The 25,786-nt window shown below is 40.3% G+C and overlaps 2 protein-coding genes and 1 long non-coding RNA gene across 15 annotated transcripts in view; 2 read left to right on the top strand and 1 right to left on the bottom strand.

Moving 5' to 3' along the window:
* Window positions 1-8,439, top strand: part of HSPA14 (heat shock protein family A (Hsp70) member 14) — a 38,159-nt gene extending 29,720 nt beyond the window's left edge. The window contains exons 11-14 of the mRNA XM_072825712.1: window positions 3,963-4,175; window positions 4,779-4,952; window positions 7,097-7,167; window positions 8,233-8,439. Coding sequence (XP_072681813.1) covers window positions 3,963-4,175; window positions 4,779-4,952; window positions 7,097-7,167; window positions 8,233-8,311 — 537 coding nt within the window. The 3' untranslated portion in view covers window positions 8,312-8,439. The remainder of the gene's footprint in view (window positions 1-3,962; window positions 4,176-4,778; window positions 4,953-7,096; window positions 7,168-8,232) is intronic.
* Window positions 2,090-15,910, bottom strand: LOC140633348 (uncharacterized). 2 transcript variants are annotated; one of them, XR_012030964.1, is made up of 7 exons: window positions 15,586-15,910; window positions 14,591-14,750; window positions 10,456-10,629; window positions 7,709-8,021; window positions 6,508-6,647; window positions 5,345-5,499; window positions 2,090-4,923 (listed from the first exon to the last, which is right to left on the bottom strand). It is a non-coding gene; the product is annotated as an uncharacterized lncRNA (long non-coding RNA). The 2 variants fall into 2 exon arrangements; XR_012030963.1 differs by lacking the exon at window positions 7,709-8,021.
* A 116-nt stretch (window positions 15,911-16,026) lies between these two features.
* SUV39H2 (SUV39H2 histone lysine methyltransferase) overlaps window positions 16,027-25,786 on the top strand; it is a 52,947-nt gene continuing 43,187 nt past the window's right edge. For 2 of the 12 annotated variants that reach the window (XM_072825714.1, XM_072825724.1), the window contains exons 1-2: window positions 16,029-16,179; window positions 18,793-18,938. In XM_072825714.1, the coding sequence (XP_072681815.1) occupies window positions 16,149-16,179; window positions 18,793-18,938 (177 nt within the window). In that variant the 5' untranslated portion in view covers window positions 16,029-16,148. Of the gene's footprint in view, window positions 16,180-16,469; window positions 16,594-16,661; window positions 16,721-16,768; window positions 16,951-17,481; window positions 17,546-18,792; window positions 18,939-25,786 lie in introns of those variants that run through there. The other 10 variants (XM_072825720.1, XM_072825717.1, XM_072825713.1 and 7 more) reach the window with 10 other exon arrangements.

The following is a 25,786-nucleotide window of genomic DNA, read 5'->3' as shown; positions in this document are numbered from 1 at the left end:
ACCCTCCACTTCCATCCACGTTGAAGCAAATGGTGGGTATTTGTCGTTTCTAACAGCTGAGTAGTATTCCACTGTATACATAAACCACATCTTCTTTATCCATTCATCTTTCGATGGACACCGAGGCTCCTTCCACAGTTTGGCTATTGTGGACATTGCTGCTATAAACATCAGGGTGCAGGTCTCCTCCCCATAAAAGTCAGGGATTTCTTGTCTCTTGCTGCTTTAAGGATCTTCTCTTTATCTTTGGAATTTGCAAGCTTCACTATTAAATGTCGAGGTGTTGAACGGTTTTTATTGATTTTAGGGGGGGATCTCTCTATTTCCTGGATCTGAATGCCTGTTTCCCTTCCCAGATTAGGAAGGTTTTCAGCTAGAATTTGTTCAAATACATATTCTGGCCCTCTGTCCCTTTCGGCGCCCTCGGGAACCCCAATTAAACGTAGGTTTTTCTTTCTCAGGCTGTCGTTTATTTCCCTTAATCTATCTTCATGGTCTTTTAATTGTTTGTCTCTTTTTTCCTCAGTTTCCCTCTTTGCTATCAACTTGTCTTCTATGTCACTCACTCGTTCTTCCACCTCGTTAACCCTCGTCGTTAGGACTCCTAGTTTGGATTGCATCTCATTCAATTGATTTTTGATTTCTGCCTGATTGGATCTAAATTCTGCAGTCATGAAGTCTCTTGAGTCCTTTATACTTTTTTCTAGAGCCACCAGTAGCTGCTGTATAATAGTGCTTCTGAATTGGCTTTCTGACATTGAATTGTAATCCAGATTTTGTAACTCTGTGGGAGAGAGGACTGTTTCTGATTCTTTCTTTTGAGGTGAGGTTTTCCTTCTAGTCATTTTGCTCAGTGCAGAGTGGCCAAAAGCAAGTTGTATTGGGAAAAGGAGAAAAAGAGAGGAGAGGAAGAAGGAAAGAAAAGAGAAAAAGAAAAAAGGAAGAAAAAAAGAGAAAGAAAGAAAAAGAAAGGAAAAAAAGGGTGGTGGAAGCAAACAAATCAAAAAGCAAAAAAAAAAAGAAAAAAAAAGAAACCACGGGGAGTATCTTCTGATTCTGTATACTTTAAGTCCCTTGACTTCCCCTGGAACTTGTCCGTCTAGCTGGTCTTCTGGGGGAGGGGCCTGTTGTGCTGAATTTCAGGTGTTAGCACTTGGGGGAGCTGCTCTGCCCCCTGCCTGGTGCAGGGCTCAGTGGGGGGTTGTTTACCCCGTGAGGCCCCAGGAGGAACAACTGCAGTGGCGGAGCCAGCTCTCGAGCCCTGGATTCAGCTACGGCAGGAACTACGGAGCTCTCTGCAGGGCCTGGAGGCTCCGGGGCGGGGCCGCTGATCTGCTCAGCTGGGGCAGGAGCGTCCTTGCTGTCCTGGGCCCTCCCGGCCTCTGCCTCTCCAGGGGGGAGGCCGGATCCTGGGCTGTCTCCCCAGCGCCCTGTGCTCCGGGGCCTGCGCTGTTGGATTCGCGCTCCCAGCCGCGCAGCCCCCTCCACGCAGAGCCGCCGCCTGAGCCCCTCTGAGCTGCTCCGGGTCCAGCCGTGAGCGCTGCGGCCCTTAGGGAGCTCGGCTGCGGGGTATGGCGCACTCTCCTGGGCGCGCAGGTGTCTGTTAGTGTCCCAGGGAGCCTGAGGGCATCCCCGCCCTCCGGGGGTCCTGCTCTAACTCCCTGCGGGCGCCTTTCCTCCCGGGAAGGTGGTGCAGTTCCTGCTTCTCCCGGACCGGGCTCTCCTGTCCTGGGGACACTCGCCCCGGCCTCAGCCCGGCTCCTCGTGGGGCCCCCTCCCCCTTGGATGCCTTTTGTTTCATTTCTTTTTCCCCATCGTCCTACCTTGATAGAAGCACGAACTCTTCTCACTGTAGCATTCCAGCTGTTCGCTCTTTAAATCTCAGGCCGAATTCGTAGATTTTCAGGATGATTTGAAGGTTATCTAGGTAATTTGGTGGGGACCCGTGATTTGGGGACCCTACTCTTCAGCCATCTTGCCCCTCCTCCCAAGAAGTAATTATTGATGATTTCCCTTCTTAGGCTATTTAATATCCTGTGTGCCTATGGAGATGTAAGTGTTAAGTGTATGAATAACTGAGGAAATTAAGGTCTTTATAAAGGAGCAATTTTATTCAGCTTTAATGAGGTGTAATTGACAAATAATTGTAAGCTATTTATAGCATACAGGTGAGATTTGATAATATGTATACATTGTGATAGGATTCCCACCACAGAGTCCATTAGCACATTAGTCACCTCATATTTTTACTTTTTTTAGGTCAGGGGTGAAAACACATAAGTTTGCTTTCTTAGTAAACCTCAATCACACGGTACTATGTTATCAACCATAATCACCATGTTATACATCAGATTCTCAGACCTTACTCACTTACAACTGAAATTTTGTACCCTTTACTAGCCTCTTCCTATTTCCCCCATCACTTAGCTCCAACCACTTTTCCATCTTCTGTTTCTATGAGCTTGACATTTTTTTTCTTTTTTTAGATTCCACATATAAGCAACACCACACAGTATTTGTCTTTCTCTGTTTAGCTTATTTGACCTCTCATAATGCCTTCAGATTCATTCATATTGTTGCAAATGACAGAGTCTCTTCCTTTTTAAAAACTGAATACCTCACTGTGTTTGTATATATGCCACATCTTTATCCGTTTACCTATCAACAGACGCTTAGGATACTTCCATATATTAGCAATTGTGAATAATGCTATAATGAACATGAGAGTACAAATACCTCTGAGATAGTGACTTCATTTCCTTTCAATATATACTCAGAAGTGGGATTGCTGGGTCATACGATAATTCTGTTTTTAGTTTCTTGAGGAATTTCCATACTGCTTTCCATAGTGGCTTTATCATTTTACATTCCCAACAGTGTACAAGGGTTCCCTTTTGTCTGTATTTTTGCCAATACATGTTATCTCTCATGTTTTTGATGAGAACCACCCTAACATTTGTGAGGTGATATCTCATTGTGGTTTTGATTTGTATTTGCCTTATGATTAGTGATGTTAACCATCTTTTCATGTGTCTGTTAGCCACCTGTATATCTTCAGAAAAATGTCTGTTCAAATCCTTTACCCATTTTTTAATTGGGTGGTTTGGTTTTTTGCTTTTGAGTTTATGACTTTCTTTTATATTTTGCATATTAACCCCTTTTCAGATATGTGGTTTGCAAAAATTTTTCCCATTTTTATAGGTTGTCTTTTCATTTTGTTGTTGGTTTCCTTTGTTGTTCAGAAGCTTTTTAGTTTGAAGTTACTTATTTTTAGTTTCGTTGCCTTTGCTTTGCGTGTCATTACTCTCCTGACTTCAGCAAGCAGCTTTATTACTATTACTTGGAACTGTATTGGGAAAATCTCTTATCTTTGTTTCATTAAGATTATTTTTTGAAGATTTATTTTGTTATTTCATTTGGAATACATGTATTGACTATCCATGTTGGTTTCTGTGCATTACATGTAACTGCCACGTTCTAGTCTTAACACATAGCAAATGAACTTTGTCAGTCAGCCCAGCCCAGGCTCCTGGTTGCTTCTCAAACCTTTGTGAGATCTCATTTTAAATTTTGCTTTTATGAGTAAAAAATATATTAAATATTTAAATGTGTTAGATATATATTTATATACATATGGTAAGTACAACATAAAATAATGTTAAAATAGGGCTTCTTATATTTTATTATTACATGTAGTAAAGATGGCTGAACCTGGGCAGCCCAGGTGGCTCAGTGGTTTAGTGCTGCCTTCAGCCCAGGGTGTGATCCTGGAGACCCGGGATTGAGTTCCGCGTCAGGCTCCCTGCATGGAGCCTGTGTCTCTGCCTCTCTCCCTGTGTCTCTCATGAATAAATAAATAAAATCTTTAAAAGAAAAAAAAAGATGGCTGAACTTAAACGCTTAATTTTGAGAAATAGCTATTGTTTAAAAGTAAAAAACTGAAAATTATTTTTATTTTCCAGGTTGTCCTTTGTGGAGGCTCTTCTCGAATTCCAAGGCTACAGCAACTGATTAAAGATCTTTTCCCATCTGTTGAACTTCTGAATTCTATCCCTCCTGATGAGGTCATCCCTATTGGTGCAGCTATAGAAGCAGGGATTCTTATTGGGAAAGAAAACCTTTTAGTGGAAGACTCCCTTAAGATAGAGTGTTCAGCGAAAGATATTTTAGTTAAGGTATGTTTAACTTTTCTTTACTTTTCCATAAAAGTAGTATCAACTTATTGCCATAAGTTTTTATACATATCATGGTTTTAAGTGGAACTTTGTATATTGTTAAAAAGTTTAAATTTAGATTTATAATTTTACATTTAATGAGTTTCTCATGTTCTTTCAGGTGGTGTTTAACATATTAATTTTTTTTAAGATTTTATTTATTTGAGAGAGAGAGAAAAAATAAGAGCAGGTGGAGGAGAAGAGGGAGAGAGAGAAACAGACTCCCCACTGAGCAGTGAATCCCATGTGGGGCTCCATCCAAGGACCCCAAGATCATGACCTAAGCTGAAGGCAGATAGATGCTTAACTGACTGAGCCATCCAGATGCCCCTAACATGTTAATTTCTTATATTTTTAATCATAAGCTTCAAATCCAGAACCTGTTTCAATTTATTTTTAAATAAAGTAGGTTGAGATTAAGGATCATTTCTAATTTCTTTTCTTTGCCTATCTGTAGTTTCCAAATTATCAACAAGGAATAAGTAGTATATTTATAATGGGAGTGACTTTACTATTGTAATGATAAATATCAAAGGATATACATATTATTTTTCTGTTTATTAGGGAGTCGATGAATCAGGAGCCAATAGCTTCACAGTACTCTTCCCATCGGGGACTCCTTTGCCAGCTCGAAGACAACACACATTACAAGCCCCAGGAAGTATATCTTCAGTATGCCTTGAACTCTATGAGTCTGAGGGGAAAAACTCTGCAAAAGAGGAAGACAAGTTCGCACAGGTGAAGACAAATTTGAACAATGAATTAGTCATGTGAAACTGTTTAGCTTTTCCTTCTTCATTAGACTCCGTTTAATATCAATATAAAATGTATATAAGACATCTAACACATTTTTATGAATGGATTACTTCTTTTAAAAGAAAGAAGCAATTTTAATCTGAAAGAGTTACAGGAAAATAAGAACAACATACAATATGTATTTTTTCTGTTTGCCTTTGTGTTCTCAGCCCTCCTTGGTAAAATGTAAGTGGCAGGGGAAAATGACATTTTTTGGTTTGCCATATGCCAGGTGCTATACCAGGCAACTTACATATATAATCTCAAAATGCCATGAGATAATAACTTTGTTCATTTCATAGATGATTGAGAAACAGGTTCATGGCAGTAAATACCTTGTTATTTTCCTGATTGGGCTAAGATTTATCCTTAGTTTGTTTGGCTCCTGGCCCCTTCCTCTTGCCAATATACCGTACTGCCTCTGATATGGGATACCTTTGCTTTTCCAAAATACCACATTCATATTTCACACTGTCGAGTCTTCTGCGTCCTTTAAAAGGAATGAAGTGGAGCCACATTATTTGCTTAGAAACATGGCCAAGAAATATAATTACACTAAAACACATATACAAGGACTGCAGAGCCATATTTATAGTCTGATGTCATTTGTGTCTAAATAAAAAGTTTGAGAGCATGAGTGTGGGTGAGGGAAATGGTGTTTGGGTAGGTGTGTGTATATAAATATCCATGCATAGATACAGAAAATATCTATAGGTATTTGAACTATATTTAGGAAACTTAACAGTGGGTAGATTTGAAGGTATCAAGAGGGGTTTTTTGTTTTGTTTTGTTTTTTTACTTTGTAACACTTTGTCCTGAATTTTTAATCAACAGCACAGGACATGAGCATGAAATATTTTTATAATGAAAATAAAACAAATATGGTAACCAAAGAGAATGTATAGTACTTTAAGCTTTATATCTATTTTCTAATTTCAACAAAAGAATAATGAAAACACACATACAAAACATATCTGGGCTCCACCTCAGACATCTTAAAATCTAGGGCTTCTTCAAAAACTCCTCCAGATGTTTCTGTTGTAGATTACTATAATATAAGCCCTTTCCTGTGTACTATATTTCTAAACTCAGTTGGCTGTCTTAGTAACCCCTTAGCTTCTCTCTATTGTACATTACCTTTTTTCCTCACACACTACTCTAAGACTGCAGCTACTGTCACCATATCCTAACTTACAGATGCCAGAAGGAGAATGGTTAGTCACCTAATACTGAATTTGGAAGATACTCGTTTAAAAATCCCATCAGTTCTAGCCTCTGTGTTTTACAAAAGAGTAAATCAAGGTACTTAGTGCTTGCCTAAGGTCATAAGACTTGCTATTGGCAAAGTCACTTCCAAACTTAGTTTATTGGTATACCTTTCGTTAGGAAGCTAAAGAATTTTTTGATAACTTCATTAGTATCTCTTACATACAAATGCAATCATAGTTGTACAAAAGAATTTGTCAAGTATTTCTTTAAATTGGTTTATTAGGGGTACCTGTGTGGCTCAGTGGTTGAGCGTTTGCCTTTGGCTCAGGTTGTGATCCCAGGGTCCTGGGATTGAGTCCCACATTGGGCTCCCTGCAGGGAGCCTGCTTCTCCCTCTGCCTGTGTCTCTCATGAATAAATAAATAAAATCTTAAAAAAAAAAAAGAATAAATTGGTTTTCCAAGTGTATTTAAAATATTGGAAATTTTAAAAGTTTATATGGAAGTATATGTCAAAATATAATTTACATGTTACTGGTACTGACTTAATAACCAAAAAGCAAAGAAGTGTTTATTTTCTGAGACACAGAATACTTCATACAGAAGCAATCATTTTAATCTAGGACATCACATTTAAGAGGAACAAATCTATTAGTTATATGCTCTCCTTACAGAGGAGACATTTCCACTTAAGAAAGCTTAGTCCTATTCTGATTTTGGTAAATGGTAGGAAAACCGAAAACTGCCCTATTTTTAAAGGTTTGTTTCAGTAATAAGTAAGATTTGATCCATTGGAATAACTGATGCATTAATATTTTGACTTGATATAATAATACTTCGGTGTACTAAATGATCTTTGTATTATTTTTGCACAAACAGGTTGTACTCCAGGATCTAGATAAAAAAGAAAATGGATTACGTGATATATTAGCTGTTCTTACTATGAAAAGGTACAAAATTAAACTACTTCTGATGTTGAGAAAATTCACTGTGAGGCTTGACCTTTTTTTCTTAGTTTGTTGGTTCTTCACACATTGCCATTCTAGGAAAATCATATTTTAAATCTGACAAAGATTTTACCAACAAATTATATTTTCTGCCATGCAAAATTGCTGTCTCTTACAAAGAAAACTGTATCTCAAATCATTTGCATTCTGAATTTTTTTATGAACTCTTATTTTGGTGTGGTCAGCCTAAAAAACTGGTCCATGAAGTTTGAAGTATAATTTTTATCAATTTTAAATATAGTTCTCTAAGGTTTACATAATTAATATTATTTGTCCTATGAAAGGATAAGTTTATTTCAATATTGCTACAGAAGATCTCTAGGAAGTAAATTCTTAGATAAATCCAGATATTAACCACTCCACTAACAACCAGCCATGCATAAGACTATGTCTGGCAAGTAAATCATTTCCAAATTAACCCTGAGGACAATTCATCCCATAACCATACTTAGCAAGAATGTCAAATTCATTAGAGTAGGTTTACCTTGGCCTGCCTGGGCTTAAAAATGGCAGGTTGGGGCAACCCCGGTGGCTTAGCGGTTTAGCACCGCCTTCAGCCCAGGGCATGATCCTAGAGACCTGGGATCAGTCCCACGTCGGGCTCCCTGCATGGAGCCTGCTTCTTCCTCTGCCTGTGTCTCTGCCTCTCTTTCTCTGTGTCTCTCACGAATAATAACAACAATAGTAATAATAATAAAAATGGCAGGGTGCATCTTCAATGTGTATGAAGTCTTAAAGTTGAGATTTTTATCATTGTATCATGGTTTTCAAGGAATACCAACTTCTGTATCACGGGTCTAGGAAGAGATTTTTAAGAACAGCTACCTAATTATAGCATATGACATTAATTTTAGACATTTAGACACTGATATTGTGTTTCTTCTTAATCTTAATACTCTTCTTTCAGAAATTAAAATTATCTGTTTACTCAAAGTCCTCAAATAATTTCTTTAGAACTTTCTGCTCTTATGACATGAGCTTATAAAATGTTATTTTTTGTTTGTTTAGGGATGGATCTTTACATGTGACGTGCACAGATCAAGAGACTGGAAAATGTGAAGCCATCACTATTGAAGTGGCATCCTAATGTTCTAAAGAAACCAGAAATTTTTTAGAACTAGAATATTATTTGGTTTTGTTTACAAGTGATGTTTATATTAAAATACTTTTTGAATGAATTGTATATGTTTCTATTAAAATACAATATATTGGTAAGTGTTGCAACCTTTTTTTGTTTTCCATGATGGGAAATATAAAGTCCTTTAGTAGTGGGAGACATAAGGAGCTTTTTCTATCATGAAGCTATTTAGAATTATTTAATTGGATGGAAGGAAATTTTACAAGAAATTTAACAGTGTCTTTTTAAAAAAATTTTGTTTCTATAACTTCAAATTTGAAGAATTCTTACTAATTCTTATTAGACAATAAACTAAAAACAATTTGAATATCTTTGATATTAAATGAAGAAATTGGAGAGCCATGTGCAAAGTAAAATACCATTTTTGCTTAAAAGAAAAAAGTAAATTCATAACCCAACTGTTGTATACACATATGTATGCAACAAGCATAGGAAACAAAAATCTAGAAGGCTGCCCACCAAACTCATAACAGTGGCCTTTTTGTGGACAGAAATATTATAGGGTGCCACTTTCACCTTTCCTTTTTACAGTTTTATTTAGTGTGATTTTTCTAACATATTTATCTCTTGAAATTAAAAGATTTTTCTATTTTGAAGAGAGGGCTAGCCACATTCCATTTATCAGAGAACAGTAACTAGTACACTGAGATACTCAGTGGATTACTAATGAAAAGCTTATTCACTAACTAAAACAAGACAACTAATCTGTGTATATTGAAAAAAGAGCTGGAAGGTAAGCAGTGTACATCAGACTCTATTATCAAGAGAGGATTTTCCATTCATTTCTCTCCTTGGTTCCCAGAAGACTTGAGAAGAGGAAATACCTTTACCCAGTGGTAAAATTAAAAAACAGTGCTGTTTTTATCTTGTTCAGGCCTTGTGGATGTGCTTTATTCATTATAGTTTATTTTTTTGGAGCTAGGTTGCAGTAATATTCTGTTTCTAAAGATACAGAAACCAAACATTTTTTCCTGATTATTCTGTGTCAAATTATTGACAGAATCAAGAAGAATTCAGATAAGATTTTGACTCCACAAAGAAGCAGACTCAAAGATATATCTTTTGGATTAAGGCTAAATACTTAGCTATTTTTTAGGATCTTTTCCAAAGTTATAAAAACTTTGGAATCAAGTAAATAAATGTAAATTAAATGTTTTCAAAAAATAGGAAAATAGCATCCAAACTAGTTGAACTCCTTTCCGTTATGCTTTGGAAAGTGCTTTAGGATTTTATTTTGTAGTTATTGATAGCTCTTTAAACATTTCAGGCCCTGGCCAACTATAGCCAGTGTGTCAGTTCTTCACCATTCCTATATTTGTAAATAAAATCTTACTAGAACATAGCCAGGCTCAATGGTATATGTATTGTTTGTGGCTGTTCTCACACTGTAATGGCAGTGAGTAGTTGCAACAGAGACTGTGGCCCACAAACTTTAAAATACTTACTGTCTGGCTCTTTATAGAAAATGTTTGTCAACCCCTAAAGTAGATTAATGAAATTTATAGAATAAAATATCATAAGGATTTATCCAAAAGTTTTCTTTCCTTCCATGTCCATTAATTATTTATTTATTTGACTGCTTTCTCCACTAGAGCAGTAAGTATTGTGAGAACAGAGACACTCTTAGTCACCATTATGTCCCAGGCCCTAGAATAATACCTGAACATAGGTGTTCAGTCAGTGTCTATCAAGTAAGTGCATTACATGGAAGAAAAAAATAAGTCCTCTTTTTATTCTACAGGACAATGGTCACCAGTAAGTACATCTTTTGCATATCTTATGATTTCTTTAGAAATAATAAAGAAGGAAAGGAATACCACTACTTCTGGCTTCATTAGTCAGCTTTGCATGATTTTTTCCTCAGACATACCAAATTTGAAATTGTCACCGAAGGTGCTCTATTGCCTAGTAAAATGTAATCCAATTTTTTTTGCATCCTCATATGACAAGTTATTTTTCTTGGGGAAGTTTTGCCTTAAACTAACTTTTCTTTCTTGTGTTTTACTTTTTCAAGATAAAAATAGCTTTAACATTCTTCTAATTATAAAATGATACATGTTCATTAAAATTAAAATTTCACAAGAAAGGGGCACCTGGGTGGCTCAGTAGGTTAAGCTCTTGACTCTTGATTTCAGCGCAGGTCATAATCTCAAAAGAGTTGTGAGGTCCAGTGTCAGGCTCCAAGCTCAGCAGGAGTCTGCTTGAGATTCTCTTTCTTCCTCTTCCTCTGCTCCTCTTCTGTTCACACATGCACATGCAAATTCTCTCTGTAGTAAATAAATCTTTTTTTAAATGTTAAAAGAAGTAAAATTGCAAAGGAAGAAAATCTAAAACGTATTCCTACCGTGTTGAGTAACAACTGTTAAGACGTTTTTTTTTTTTGTTTTTTTTTTTTTTTTAATTTTTATTTATTTATGATAGTCACAGAGAGTGAGAGAGAGAGAGAGGCAGAGACATAGGCAGAGGTAGAAGCAGGCTCCATGCACCGGGAGCCCGACATGGGATTCGATCCCAGTTCTCCAGGATCGCGCCCTGGGCCAAAGGCAGGCACTAAACCGCTGCGCCACCCAGGGATCCCTGTTAAGACGTTTTTGATGAACATCTTGATAATCTTTTCATGCACTTACCAATTATCTTTGCAGCATCACATACATTTAAAAACATGAGCACTTTTGCTAGTAAAGCAAGAGGTTACGTCAAACTATAATTTTGCCTATCTACATATCTGATACTGTCTAAAGGACAGAGCCAAATATGCAGCTAGAAATAAATGCCTACATATAATAGTGTGAAAATCCTGGGAGGACAACATATCTGGCATCACAAACAAAGCTTTTTATATGTATAAGAACTTTTAAAGATTAAAAGAAATGTATCAGCACAAAACAAATTCTGTGGGAAAATGTTGAGATTTCTAAAATAACTGAGTGACCATGTAACATTTATAACAATACCAGTTTGCTTTAATTCTTTATCTCATTTTTTAATTATGACCTCACTCTAACTGCCTGAGTAGTTGCAATAGAGTGTAATCTAGCCTCTTTTGTGTTCTACATGTAGAAATAGATTCAGAGGAATTAATTTATTCAAGAACTGACAGTAAATGTGAAAATTTGAACTAATACTCATGCTTTTTTTGTGAAGTTTTTCTTGCTTACTATTATAAGCACTTTATGTGCATTTCATTTAAATTTACACTGTCCATTCTACTGTTCCCTGCCTTTCAAGAACATTCACATGAAAGAGGAGACATTCCATGGGTCTCCAGAAATCATGTTTGCAATGGTTTTTATGAAAAAAACTGGGGAGTAGAGGCATAATTCTTTGTTTCCCTTGAGGACATTGATATATTCCTCTCAAGTTTGATTTCCCTTTCTATTTATAGCCAGGATTTACCAAGATCCTCAAAAGTTTTAGTCTTAGGACTCATTTACACTCTTAACAATTATCGAGAACAGGGGTGCCTGGGTGGCTCCATTGGTTAAGCGTCTGCCTTCAACTCAAGTCATGGTCTCCAGGTCCTGGGATTGAGCCCTGCACTGGGCTCCCTGCTCAGCAGGGAGTCTGCTCCCTCTGAGCCTCCCCCTGCTTATGTTCTCTCAAGTAAATAAAATCTTTAAAAAAAAAAAAAAAGTTATTGAGAACCTAAAGAGCTTTTATTTATATTGACTTTATGGTAATAGTTATTTACCATAGGTGTTAAAACCAAGAGATTTTTTTTAATCCTTCACTTTTAAATTTAAAAATTAGATGTTAAGTAACATTTTTATGAAAAGTAACTTTTCAAAAAAGATTTAGTGGGTAAGTATATCATTTATGCTTTTTCAAATCTCTTTAATGTCTGCCTTGAGAAGATAGCTCTGTTCTGTTTCTTCATTAACTCTGTTGCAATGTCCAAGTTGTTTTTCTCTGAAAAACCTCACTCTATACTTGTGAGAGGAAAAAAGGCAGATAATATCTTGGTATTATTATGAAAAGTTTTGAACTTATGAGCCCCCTGAAGGGCTTCATGGTCCCTGTCCCATAGTTTGGGAGTTGCAGTTTTAGATAGTAGACACAGTGGTGCCTGTTGAAGAGACCAGGTCTCATCTGTCTCCTGGAATTAGTGGGGTTGGACATGAAAAACAACTAATTTACAAAAGAGTCTAATCCATTCTGTAAATTTTTACTGATACTGAACAAGACCTAAAGAAACAGACAAGATGACTACAAATGTTGGGAAGTGCATTTGGTGCAAAGAAGAGAGAATGGAAGAGGGTAGGTACCTACTTTTAGTTAGAGTGACCAGGAGACGCCTCTGAGGAAATGGAAGCAGCTGAGACCCAAACAATAAGAAGGTAGCCAGGTGGAGAGGAGCTTGTCTTCTAGGAAGACAATTCTTCCTACAATTACTTCCTACAATTAGGAAGTAATTATAGAGTTGCCTTAAGGTATTTATTTGTTTATTATCTGCTCCTCCCACTAGGATATAAGGTCTAGGCAGAAACAGTCTTTTTCTTTCCTGTTTTAGCACCTCATACAGTGCCTGACACATAGGAGATGTACCATAAAAGATTTCTGAATGGATGGAAAACATCCTAGAGAACAGTGAGCACAAGGGGAGAGTGGCAAAGTAAGGTCAGGGTGACAGGGTTCCAATCACTTAAGGCCTAGCAACTATCCAAAGGTTTAGATTTGGGGCCCCTGCATGGCTGAGTCGGTTAAGCATCCTCCAGCTCAGGTCATGATCCAGGGTCCTGGGATGGAGCCCCCATCAGGCTCCCTGATCAGCGGGGAGTCTGCTTCTCTCTTTCTCTTTCTGTGACCTCTCATTGCTCTTGCTCTCTCTCAAACACATACCTTTTAAAAAAGATTTGAATTTTATTGTAGGTACTCCAGGAAGTATTTAAAGCAGAAGGACATGTCCCACTTTATGTTTAAGGTCACTTTTTCAGTTGGATGGAAAAGGGATTGGAGGGGAAGCAATAGTGGAAGTGAAACCAGGTAGGCTTTTACAGGACTGAGGGTGAGAAATGGCCTGTACTAAGGTCATAGCAGCAGCAATGGAGAAAAGAGATAGAATCAAGGTGTATTTTAGACATAGCATTGACACAACTTGCTAACGAAATTACAGAATGAGGAGAGTAAATCAAGATGACACCTAGATTTCCTTCTTGGGCCCCTGAATAGATGGTAGTGCCAGTGTATTAAGATGAGAAAGTCTGGGGGTATGGCAGTGGAGAGGCCCAGGCTTGGAGGCAAAAATCAAGGGCACTCTTAGGAGTGTGTTTGATTTGAGATGTTTGTGCACACCTAAGAGGATATGTCAGCTAGGTGCTATGAATATTCAAATCTGGAATTCAGGGGAAAGATTAAGGCTGGAGACAAAAAGTTGGAAATCTTAAGTATAAAGACAGTCTATAAACCCATGGGAATGGAGGCAGTCACTTAGGGAGGGAGCCTAAGAGAGATGTCTTGGAGACAAGCCCTGAGGAACCCTAGCATTTAGGCTCGATAAAGGGAGCCCAAAAGGGTAGTTAAGAGAGGTCAGTAAGGTAGAGGTAAGTGAGGTAGAAGAAAAACCAAGAAAGACATTGAATTAAGACAGATGCTCCTGGGGTGTTCTAAGAACATAGAGGACAGACAAAAAATACACTTGGGGAGGGAAGGCGGGCGAGGCTGTATCGAAGTCTTAAAGGATCTCTAGGGCAGCCCAGGTGGCTCAGCGGTTTAGCGCCGCCTTTAGCCCAGGGCAGGATCCTGGAGACTTGGTCAGGCTCCCTGCATGGAGCCTGCTTCTCCTTCTGTCTGTGTCGGAGTCTCTGTCTCTCACGAATAAATATAAAATCTTAAAAAAAAAAAAAAATCTCTAGTAATCCTAGCAAAGATGGGGGAAAGTAGGCATTTTCTATCAGCAAGGGCAGAACTGAAGAAGTCCCTGGGGACAGGGAGCAGGAATATTCAAGGAAGTCATAAACTAGAATAGGAGAGAATGATGGATGAATCCTTTATTTTTCAAAAACAAAGTGATGGATGAGCAGTAAGGCTTGACAAGTGGACAGGAAACACCAGGTTACAAAGGGGCTTCTATACGACAGGGTTGGATAGGACCTTTAATTCCTTACTATCAAGGTAATAAGATGTTCATTATAGAACATGGTTAAATATGTAAAAAGGAGAAGTCAAAAAGGAAACCACTCCCCGGAGATTTTACATTTATCTTCCTCTACATTTTTATGTAGTTGAAACCTTTTAGGGCAGCCCCGGTAGCGCAGCGGTTTAGCGCTGCCTGCAGTCCGGGGTGTGATCCTGGAGTCCCTTGATCGAGTCCCACGTCGGGCTCCCTGCATGGAGCCTGCTTCTCCCTCTGCCTGTGTCTCTGCCTCTCTCTATCTCTCTCTGTGTGTCTCTAATAAATAAATAAATAAATAAATAAATAAATAAATAAATAAATAAATAAATAAATAAATAAATAAATCCTAAAAAAAAAAAAGAAAGAAATTCGAAAAAAAAAAGAAACCTTTTAGTTTTTTGTTGTTTTGTTTCTATTAAACACTTCCTCCATGATAATAAAGGTCTCATAAACGTCTTCCTAAGTGGCTAGACAGTATTTAATAATGAGACCTAACACACTGATTTCTTTAGTGTTCTGTGCGCACCCTTCCCCTCGACGCCGCCCAGAAGCATCAGGTGGAGAACCTGGGCACCTGGGTGGCTCAGTGGCTGAGCGTCTGCCTCCGGCCCAGGGCGGGCCGTCATCCCAGGTCCTGGTGATCCAGTCCCGCGTCAGTCTCCCCGCAAGGAGCCTGCTTCTCCCTCTCTCATGAATAAATAAATCTTAAACAAAAAAACAGGCAGAACCTCAGGTCCCAGCCCAGACCTACCTAATTTGAATCTGCATTTACTGTAACGAGATCCCCCAGATGATTCCCATAGCCACTCAAGCGCGAGCAGCACCGATGGAGACTGGTGGTTTCAAGCGGCGGCAGGCGGCACACTGCAATCACCTGGGGGAGCTCTTAAAAAATTCGGGATCCCTGGGTGGTGCAGCGGTTTATCGCCTGCCTTTGGCCCAGGGCGCGATCCTGGAGACCCGGGATCGAGTCCCACGTCGGGCTCCCGGTGCATGGAGCCTGCTTCTCCCTCTGCCTGTGTCTCTGCCTCTCTCTCTCTCTCTGTGATGACTATCATAAATAAATAAAAATTAAAAAAAAAAATTCCAACGCTCAGGTCACGCCCCTTACCAATGCAATGCATCTCAGGGAGCGGGACCACAACGCAAAAGCTTTCCACGTGATCCCAGCTTGCAGCCCATTTTGAGAACCTTTGATCTAAGGGTGTAGCGTGGAAGGAAAACCATGGTTAGCTGGGCTCCGGTAGCTGAGGCCCAGGCCCGGGAACAGGGAGGTAGAACTACTCCGCACCATATGGCTCCGCTCTGCGTCGTGGATTTTGCACAACATACAAGCAGCGCTGACGTGGAGCAACGCAAAAGCGTGGGAAGGCCTGGTGCGCGCGCCAATCAGGGATGCCGGCCGGGGCCCCTCCCGCCTCCACGCCTCGCGGCTCCCGCGCCCTCCCGCGCCCTCCCGCGCGTCGGGATGGGACGTGCGGCGCCTGCGCGCTGGCCGCCGCGGCCGCGGCCGGGGCCGGCCTCCAGTGACGTCAGAGCGCGTCGCGGGTTCCAGCCCCCCAGCCCGGGCCCCCAGACTCCCGCGCCGGCCGGCCGGGCGGGGGCGGGGGCGGGGCGTCGGGCCAGCTGAGCTATCCCGTGTGACCGCGCCAGTTTGAATGCAAGCTCCTTAAGATGGCGGCGGCCGGGGCCGAGGCGCGACGAGGTGAGGGCTGGAGAGGGGCTCCCCTCACTGTCCCTCGTTCTCCAGGCAAACTCCCGAGGCCCGGGAAGCGGGGCCGGGACCCGCAGGCCCGCCAGAGCGCGACACGGCGAGACGCCGCCTCCTGCCCCGCTGACACCTCGGGCCCCAGAGGCGCCCCGCGGGCGTCCCCCGTCCCCCGGCCCCTGACCCTTCTCGAGGCCCGGCCCGCCCGCTCCCCGCAGTTTCCTCCTGCGCCCCGCTCCCGCCGGGCACGGCCCTCGCGCCCTGCCCCGAGGTCGGCTGCCTCCCGCTCGGCGGAGATCCCGCGGGCTCCGTGGACCCCGTGGCCCGGCCCCCGCTGCCCGTTGGGCCCGGGGCCGCCCCGCGCCTGGCCGCCGCGGTGTGGAGGTATTCGGGCGGCCGCCGCGGCTCCCGGTAATCCCCGGAAGTGGGGGGGGGGCTGCGGGCGCGCGCGCGGTTTGCTCCTTTGTGGTGGTTTGGGCGGGCCGTGCCGTGTCGGGGCTGCCTTTTGGACTGGGAAGCAGGAAGTACCCGGTGGTGTGTGAGTGTGACCTCGGGGCCTGAGGGGAGGCCGGGACGGAGGCTGAAGCTCGGACGCTAAACAGACGAGCGGGCGCGCTCCCCGGTTCCGACGCGCTGCGAGCGACGGTCGCGTCCCCGTCGCAGAGTAGAGCCCAGTTCGCGGGTGTTGGAAGACGTAGCCTCGGGCTTACGGTCATTTCCGTACCCCCGGGACCCCGCGTGGTATCTCTGTGGACGCCGGAGAATTAGGTGGGGGGGTGTGGGGGGGTGTGTGTCCGTCGCGCGCACTCTCGGGAAAACTGGAATTTTCAAGGCGTTCTAGAATTCAAAGGCGTTTGCTGGCACCACTCCCTAGATTAGGAACTCACTTATCCCCAAACTTACCTTCCACGAGGGCTTTGTGTGAACCTAGCGTAAGGTGGTGTTTTTTGTGGTTTTTTTTTTTTTTTTTTTTGCATTGGTAATGAAATGTTTAATCTTGCAAATGAAGTATTTTTCTACATTCCAGTAGATCACTGGAATGGTTACCAAAGGGTCTGCGGAATTTTGTGTTCCTTTTTTTTTTTTCCCCCCCTTTTCTTCTCAAGAAAAAAAAAAAAAATGGCATTTCCGTCGAGGGTTGTCTTGAACGTCAAGTTACATAAACTAGATCAGAACGGTAGGGACGACAGACTTGCACACCTTGGGTCGATACCCAAGAGGAAGCTCCCTTGCACGCGATCGCCATGAGGAGGGTCACTCTACACAAAACATCCTGAAGTTCTTGTTTTTGTTTTTAAGTGGAAGACACTGAAGTGGTCATCTCTGTTCTAGCGCTTTCCTATCCTCAAACCACCACTTCAGAGTAAGCAGTCTCTCAAGATTTTTTGGGGGTGGGTGGGAGAAAATACCTTTCATTTTCTTGGTCTGGCATTATGAGTCTTTTGTGGGAAGCGGGGGTGATGGAAATCGTGCCTCAAGGTTTCTGACAATGAAGCCCCTGTGAGAGCTGGGGAGAGTGAGGGAAGGATGTGGTAAGAGCAGCTGTGTTCTCTCTTCCTTGGAAATCACCGCAAAACAAAAGGTTACCACAATTACCTGGGAGAGCTACCAAGCAAAGCTGGAGTTTACCGATAGATTTTGTTTGTTTAATTGCACTCTGCATCCACCCTCACTTTTTTTTTTTCCCCCCCCACTGAACCTGAAATCCGTAGATTGAAATCTCCCTGAAGTCATGTCGCTGGGTACCCTAGCAAAGGCTGAGGCAGAGGACCCTTGATTCTCTGGAGTGCTTATTACCATAACACTAGCCATAAAACCAAGTTTATTACATATCGCTAAACACCAGTTTGTGTTAACATATTTTACGTGCCATATGGTAGCATACTGTTTCCAGAATTTTGAGAATAAAATCTTTGGCAGCACATTTAGTTAGTGGCGCCTGTAAGGTTAATTACGAGTGTGTCTGGTTTTAAGTGTGGTATGTGGATTATGTAAATTAAGTACTCTGTTTTGTAAATCTTGGCTTTAAAAACAATATAGGAAATGAGTTATGAAAATAAATTCTCCATTATTTATTATAACTCCTGGGCTTATTTATCTTTAACAATACAGTACAGCATAGGCAACATAATAAATGGAGTTAAAATTTCATGCAGGATTCCAGAATGGGAAAAGTAGGGTGTGTGTAATTGATGTATAAGTTTCTCTTAGAGCTCTACATTTTATTAAAACAGCAGTTATATTCTATGTAGGATATAATGGAAAAGGTAAAAACATTATCTTTGTTGACCTTTGCATCTATATGTAATTTTAAGAAAGCTTACAAACATGAAACTTTTCATTCAGGTGGCTCAGTAGAAATTAATTGATACTAGTTAAGCGTAGTAGGATAGAGACCCATGAGAAAATCCAAGAAGACCGATTTACCAAAATGGTTCTTTAATGCTTAATTTTTTCTTGAAGACACATAAATGGTTTCTTGTCATATGAATTTTCAGTCCTGTAAATTTGCCAGTTGAAGGGTGGGGATATAGAGGTCTTAAGTTTTTCCTTTTTTGTTTTAATTGAGTAGCTACTTCATTAGTAAAGAATTCTATTTTCTTATTGTAGCTTGGTGTGTGCCTTGCCTAGTTTCACTTGATACTCTTCAGGAATTATGTAGAAAAGAAAAACTCACATGTAAATCGATTGGAATCACCAAAAGGAATCTAAACAATTATGAGGTGGAATACTTGTGTGACTACAAGGTAGTAAAGGTAAGGCAAATATCTAGCTCCTTAAAAGAGACCTAATCAGACTTCAACTCAGTATTTCATATTTCTGTAACATTAAAAGAACCTTAAAAGTAAGCAAAGTTCTTCTTAATGTTAAAAATTCTAAGCCATAATAAATTTATATGTCCTATCATCTATATTGCCAAGTAACATTGAGAGGATTTTGAAGCATTAAATGTTCTTATATTATTTTAAGGTGCTTACATCATTCTACATCCAACTCTTGATTATCTCCATGTGGATTACCAGAGCAAATGTTTTATCTCATATTGGCTTCTCCTGTCATTCATTTTGTTCCTGTATCATATTTCCCCACTATCACCTGAAATAAACCTAGAAATTCAAACCCAGTTTTAGTGCTATTGGATCTCCTCAGGAAGCATCAACATTTGTATGTCCTGCATCATGTCAAACTCCAATATTAGTGAGGTTCAGTGGTGTAATAGAATGGCCTGGAGTTCAGAGTCATTTCTAATCTTCGATTGATACTTTGTAGCTTTCATCAAAGTCCTGTAACTTCTCTGAGCCTCACTTGATTCCTATTTCTCTTTAAAATGACAGGGTTGTTTTCCTAAGAACCTTCTTCATTCTAAACCTTATGATATATTTTTGAGTGATTCATCTTTCTGTAGCCTGCTGCCTCTCCAAACCTCTCCAAGAATTCTTTTTTGGTCATTTATTTGTCAGTTCTTCCAGACAAATGAATTAGGAATCCTCCTCCTTCATCTTCCATATCGATTCAGTCATTAAATCCAACTCTTCCTTTGAAACATCCATCATCTTTTCATATAACTGCCTTCCTCACTCAATGGGATTTTATGATCAGGCATTTCACCTGCACTCTTCAACAGCCTTCAACCACAAAACAGCCCAGTCATCTGCCATCTCAGTGTATAAACTGTGGCCTCACCAAACTAGCCAATAATATCCTATAATCACACGTATTGACACCATTGAAGCTTATTTCTAGTCTCGTTCCGTTCAGTTCTACATGAGGTTTTTATCTGTTACTTTTCCCTTTCTTGTCAGCAGTTTTTCCGACTTACTACTTTTCTGGACTTCTCACGCTATCCTTCACCTTCATATTCAGCCACAGATCTCTTCAGTGGCAGATAGGATCTTTCAAGTATGAACTTTCAACTTACCTTTACACCAGTTATGTATCTTTGCTGTTACTGTTTTTCCTTTTTCTTCCTGTCCATCCCTGGTAGGACTTTGTTTAATCTGTGGTACTTTATTTATTTATTTACTTATTTATTTTTTAGCTTTCTTTTTCCACTGACTTGTCTCAGGCAGTAAAACCTACTCACAGCTTCCCCAGTCTTTCTTTGACCTTGCCTCCCCACTCAAGCATTTCCGGTCTTCTACTTCATTCCCATTAAGTTTTTAAAACAGCTTTGTCACGATGTAATTCACATACCGTACAGTTCACTAATTTAAAGTGTACAATTCAGAGCTCTTAGCATGTTCTCAGAATTATTCTAAAGTTGACTGTGGTGATGATTGCATGTTTTCATTATGCCAGGAAGAAAGTCCTTACCACCCAGCCATCACTCCCCAAACCTCCCCAATCTCCTTCCCCCACTAGCGCTAGCTAACCACTAATCTACTCTTTGTCTCTGTAGATTGCCTATTTGGATTCATAAATAGAACCGTATAATATGTATGTGGTTCTTTGTGATTGGTTTCTTTCACTTAGCATGGTGTTTCCAAGGTTTGTCAGTGTTGCATCATTCCTTTTTATTGACAACTATTCCATTATAGGGACATTTAGCACATTTACTTAATTTATTTGTCACTTGGACATTTGGGTTTTTCTGTTTGGGGGATATTATAAATGTTATGAACGTTCATCAGAGGTTTTTGTGTGGACATGTTTGGATGTATACCTAGGAGTTGAATTGCTGAGTCATATAATTTCTCTTTGTTTAACCATTGGAGGAACTGCCAGATTTTTCCAAAGGGACATTCCCACTAGCAGTGTTACTAGTGTTTCTGTTTTTTTTTTTTACCTCCTTACCAACACATGTTGCTACCTGACTCTGATTACCGCTGTCCTAGTGGCTATGGAGTAGTACCTCCTTAAGGTTTTGATTTGCATTTCTCTGATGGCTAATGATGCTGAGCATCTTTTCATGTGCTTTTTGTGTATCTTTGGAGAACTGTTCATTCTGAGGCTTTGCCCATTTTTTAGATTGTTTTTTAATTATTGAATTGTAATAGTTCTTTATATATGCTAGATAGTCCCTCATGAGATACATTTGTATTATTTTACATTTGTAAAAATTTTCTCCTGGGGGTTGTCTCTTCATTTCTCATTAACTTTTTAACCCACTTTATTCTGATCCATGCCCCTATCAGTGACCTACTTCTATCCCCTTCTTTTTTTTTTTTAAGATTTTATTTATTTATTCTTTAGAGAGAGAGAGAGAGGCAGAGGCAGAGGGAGGAGCAGCAGGCTCCATGCAGGGAGCCCAATGTGGGACTCAATCCCAGGATTCCAGGATCACGCCCAGGGCTGAAGGCAGGTGCTAAACTGCTGAGCCACCCAGGCTGCCCTTCCATTCCCTTCTTAGCAATATCTGATACTGTTGGCCTCTCTCTCTTCTTTGAAATATTCTTGTCTATGAAGAGTGCCTATGTTCATACTCCGTCTCTACTCTTTATTAGTTGAGTGACTTTTAGCAAATTACTTAGCCTCTCAGTCTTCCCATTTATTCAAATATAGAATGAGGATAGTCATAGTACCCATCTCATAGGGTTATGATTAACATTAAATGCATTGATAAAGATAAATGCTTACAACAGAAACTGATCTCTGATATTGTAGAAGTGTTTTCTGACATTGTTATTCATCTCTATATCCCTTCCTTTTTCCGCTTTTCCTACCACTCTTTCTGAATCGCCTTTGTTGTCTCTTATCTGTCCTTCCTCTGAAATGTAGGTAACCTTCACAACTCTATCCTTGACCCTCTACTCATTTAAAGTGGCTCTGTAGATGACCTCTTTCCCAGTGGTTTCTACTTCTGTCTGTTTGACTCATGACTGCCAAGTCTTTGTGAGGCATTGATCTCTTTATGGATTCATTTTGAACTGAACACTACAGGTTCCCAAATTCACCATATTCAAAACTGTACCTGCTTTCCTCCCTCAAATCTGCTTCCTGGTCTGGTGTTCCCTATCTAAGCTAAACATAATACCTCCAGATACCTAACCTTATAAGTTCATACTTTTTTTTTTTTTTAAGATTTTATTTACTCATGAGAGACACGCAGAGAGAGAGAGAGAGAGAGAGAGGCAGAGACATAGGCAGAGGGAGAGAGAGAGAGAGAGGCAGAGACATAGGCAGAGGGAGAAGCAGGTTCCTCACAGGGAGCCTGATGTAGGACTCGATCCCTAGACGGGGATCACACCCTGAGCCAAAGGTAGACGCTCAACCACTGAGCCACCCAGGCATCCCAAGTTCATACATTTTTAATTCTTCCTTCCTACCTATCCTCTAATAGGTTGTCAGATTATATTATCTCTCTCTATTGTGTTTTCCTGTTCATTCTTGCTGTACTCTCACAGAGTTAGTTACCTCGGGATCTGTGCTTACATTGAAGGAGCTACCATTATTCTTATGCAGGATTCTGAGTATTGTAGTTAGGTTTTAGATAGCTTTTGCTCCTTGGTTTCCCCTTGGTCCTTCTCATCAATCCTTTTGGTTTCTTGTTTTGGAATAAGCACCCCTACTTGCGCACTTAGATCCTCAATATACCACTTGTATCCCTCCTTTCTTCTCATTTCTAGCGCAGGTTATTTAATCTATAGCCCAGTATTATTCCAACGTATCTCTATCTTTTCTCTCTCTGCCCTCTCATGTTCAGGGCAGGATAGAGATCTGTGTCCTTTTCTCGTGTGTACCCCTCCACTTAGCTCATAAGAGACTGTTGCAATACCATATTCTTCAAAGCCATGATAGAAGTTTCTAAAACACACTTCTGGTTGCATTAGGGCCTTGCTCTAGACCTCTCAATGGCTTGTCTACCAATCTAAGCTGAGATCCTTTGTGCTGAGGTTCTTTATTATCTGGGAACCAACTACCTTCCCAGCTTTATCACTGGTCACATATCCTATTTTTTATGCACACGGAAATACTTGTAAATTCTTTCATTTAGCTAAGATTTAATGAGCACCTGCTATGAGCTGGGCAGTCTTCTAAGCATTGAGAACATAGTTTAAATACAGATAAAGCTTATATTCTAATTCCTTAAACATATTATGCACCTCTGTGCCCTTTTGCTGTTCTCATCCAGTTCCTTCTTTGGAATACTGTTGTTTCCCTTCTCTCCTTGACAGAATTCTCTTTGGTCTGGAAAGTTAGCTGAAAGGCTACCACTATTTTTGAGCCTTCTTCCCCTCCCCCATGTCCCTAAAATTAATTTATAGTCAGGACTTAAAAAGCACTGTTTTTGTTGTTATTCTAGAACTTTGACATCTTTTATAGCTTGGTTTCATACCTCCTCTGCTAAATTGTCAGCCATTTAGGGCCAGACTATGTATTACTGTAGTCTCTATCTAGTACATAATGGGTATTTAGTTAGTGGTTAATTAATTTAATTGGCTTTTGCATCAGTGATTTTTTCTAATCCTCACACAGTCACCAGTAGACTAGACCTTTTTAGCTTCATACTTAGGGTACAGCAGCAATCTGTTGACTAATAGCTCCCGTGTCATGTTTCTCTAGTCTCAGTGAACATATGAGTTTCTTCTGTGTGTCAGGTATTGTGTTATGCTCTGGGAAAAATAAAGATTAATCAGCCTGCTGGAAAGATTGACAGATAAACCATTCATTGTATAGTATAATAAGTGCACTGGCAGACTTGATTATATATCTGTGGGAGGTGCACTGGGCCAAGTCGCAGAAAGCTGCTCAGAGGAGGGGAGGTCCCACTGAGGCCTGAAAAAGACAGGTACACTGTAACTCATGGTTTTAAGAGAATGGAGTGCTAGAATATGGGAGTGGGAAAGAATGAGAGAGGAATGAAGAAACTTCCACATCATTCTACAGCAAACGGGGATCATTTAAAAGGTTTCAGAAAATGATACAATCAGATATTTAGTTCAGAATTTTCTTTCTGCAGTGAGGAAGGTGGATTGACGGGGAGGGGAGTGATACACAATTTAAACATTCTGAAAGACTGTTGCAGTAATCTGGGCAAGAAATGATAGTGCTTAAACTAAAGTAGCAAAGGAGGTGAAAAGAAATAGGTGATTTTTTTTTAATTATCATGGTTATTAAATGTACAAGTGTATGGTTTAGTGGTTGGGATTGGGGAGGGATCCAGCAGTGAGGGATCCACATCTTTGAAAACATGGGTTTCTGACTTGCAGCAGTAAAGATAATACTGCTCCCCAAGATCCAGCAATATAGGAGGATTAGGATAGGAGGACCAGGTTGGGTTTGCAGAAGGTTGAGAACATTTAACTGTAAGATGACCAGGAGACAGTTGAAAACTGGAAACACAGAAAATATAGCAATTAAAGTTCTGGGAGTGAATACGGTCACCCCTTAATGAACTCAGCAGCTTTTATTGCCATCTCCCATCTCTAGGATTATATCCTAAACACTAGGGATCTCAGCATTGAATGACACAGAGGTCATTTTATCCACTGATACATAGAGTGGATCCTTCAGTGAGGGTAGAAAACCTTACAGTTTAGGTAAGGACTAATGTAACAGAACGATGTAACTTCTGGAGAAACTAGGCAGCCGTTTGTGAGAAATGGTGTTTAAACTCAGTCCTAAAGGATGGGAAGAGAAGTAGGGAAGGGTCCTGAGGCAGAAGAGAGCCTGACTTCTTCAAAGAATAGAAAATGTGAGTGGAACATAGCAAGAGGGATTGAAAGGAGACTAGAAGGATGTAGAGGACCAGAAAGTACAGTTCCCTACAGTACAGGAAAAGAATTTGGACTTTATCTTAAGGGCAGTAGGGAAACACCTAGTAGTTTTGAGCAGAGGAATGACATAATGAGGTGAATGTCTTGAAGATGGTATTCTGGCTATTGTGCCATGAATGGTTCGAAAGTGATAAAGGTTATTGCAGTAATTCAAGCAAAAGAAATGTAAGAAGAGAACAAGGACTGATGAGTGGTATGGGAAATGGGGTAGGGAGTTCTCACGCGAAGAACTATCAAAGAAACAGACAAACTGGCCAAAGGTGGGATGAAACCCTGGAAAAATGAGTCATGAAGCCTGAGGGAGAAATAATGTCAGCAAAATAAAGAAGAGGCCAATAGATCAGAGAAGAACCAGAAAGGACCCATTGGATTGAACAATGGAAGGGTCATTGATGCAGTGTCTGTGCATGGGTAGAAGAAGCCAAAGTAGAATAAATTGAACAAATTAGAAGTGAGAAGGTAGAGTCAAGTAGTGTGGACAATGCTTTGAAGAATTCTATGTTTGAAGAAAGGGAGAAATGGCTATGTAGGTTTAAAAGGCGTTTATAATTTTATACTTTATTAACAAATCTGAATAGGTAGTATATGCCTGTTATTTTAAAAATTGAAGGTTAGAAAAGTTGAATGTTCTTATACTGAAAAGAAATCTTACCCCACCCCCGCCATGACCTTAGTCTCCCATCTCTCAACTTTTAGTAATTTATCATATCTTTTTGAAATTCCTTACATAGTCCAGCATTTATATCTCAAAGAAGGTTTGGTCTGATTTTGCGTTTAAAAAAATGAAGGACGTTTAAATGCTAGTGAGAACAAATAGGGAGAACCTGAGAGATAGGAGAGGTGGGACAATTGATGGAGGAAGTACATCTCTTGTATCTGCTCCACTT

Source organism: Canis lupus, chromosome 5 (genome assembly GCF_048164855.1).
Source record: "Canis lupus baileyi chromosome 5, mCanLup2.hap1, whole genome shotgun sequence".
Classification (NCBI taxonomy): domain Eukaryota; kingdom Metazoa; phylum Chordata; class Mammalia; order Carnivora; family Canidae; genus Canis; species Canis lupus.
Note: the sequence above shows the minus strand (reverse complement) of the source record. Positions and strands in the feature narration are given on the sequence as shown.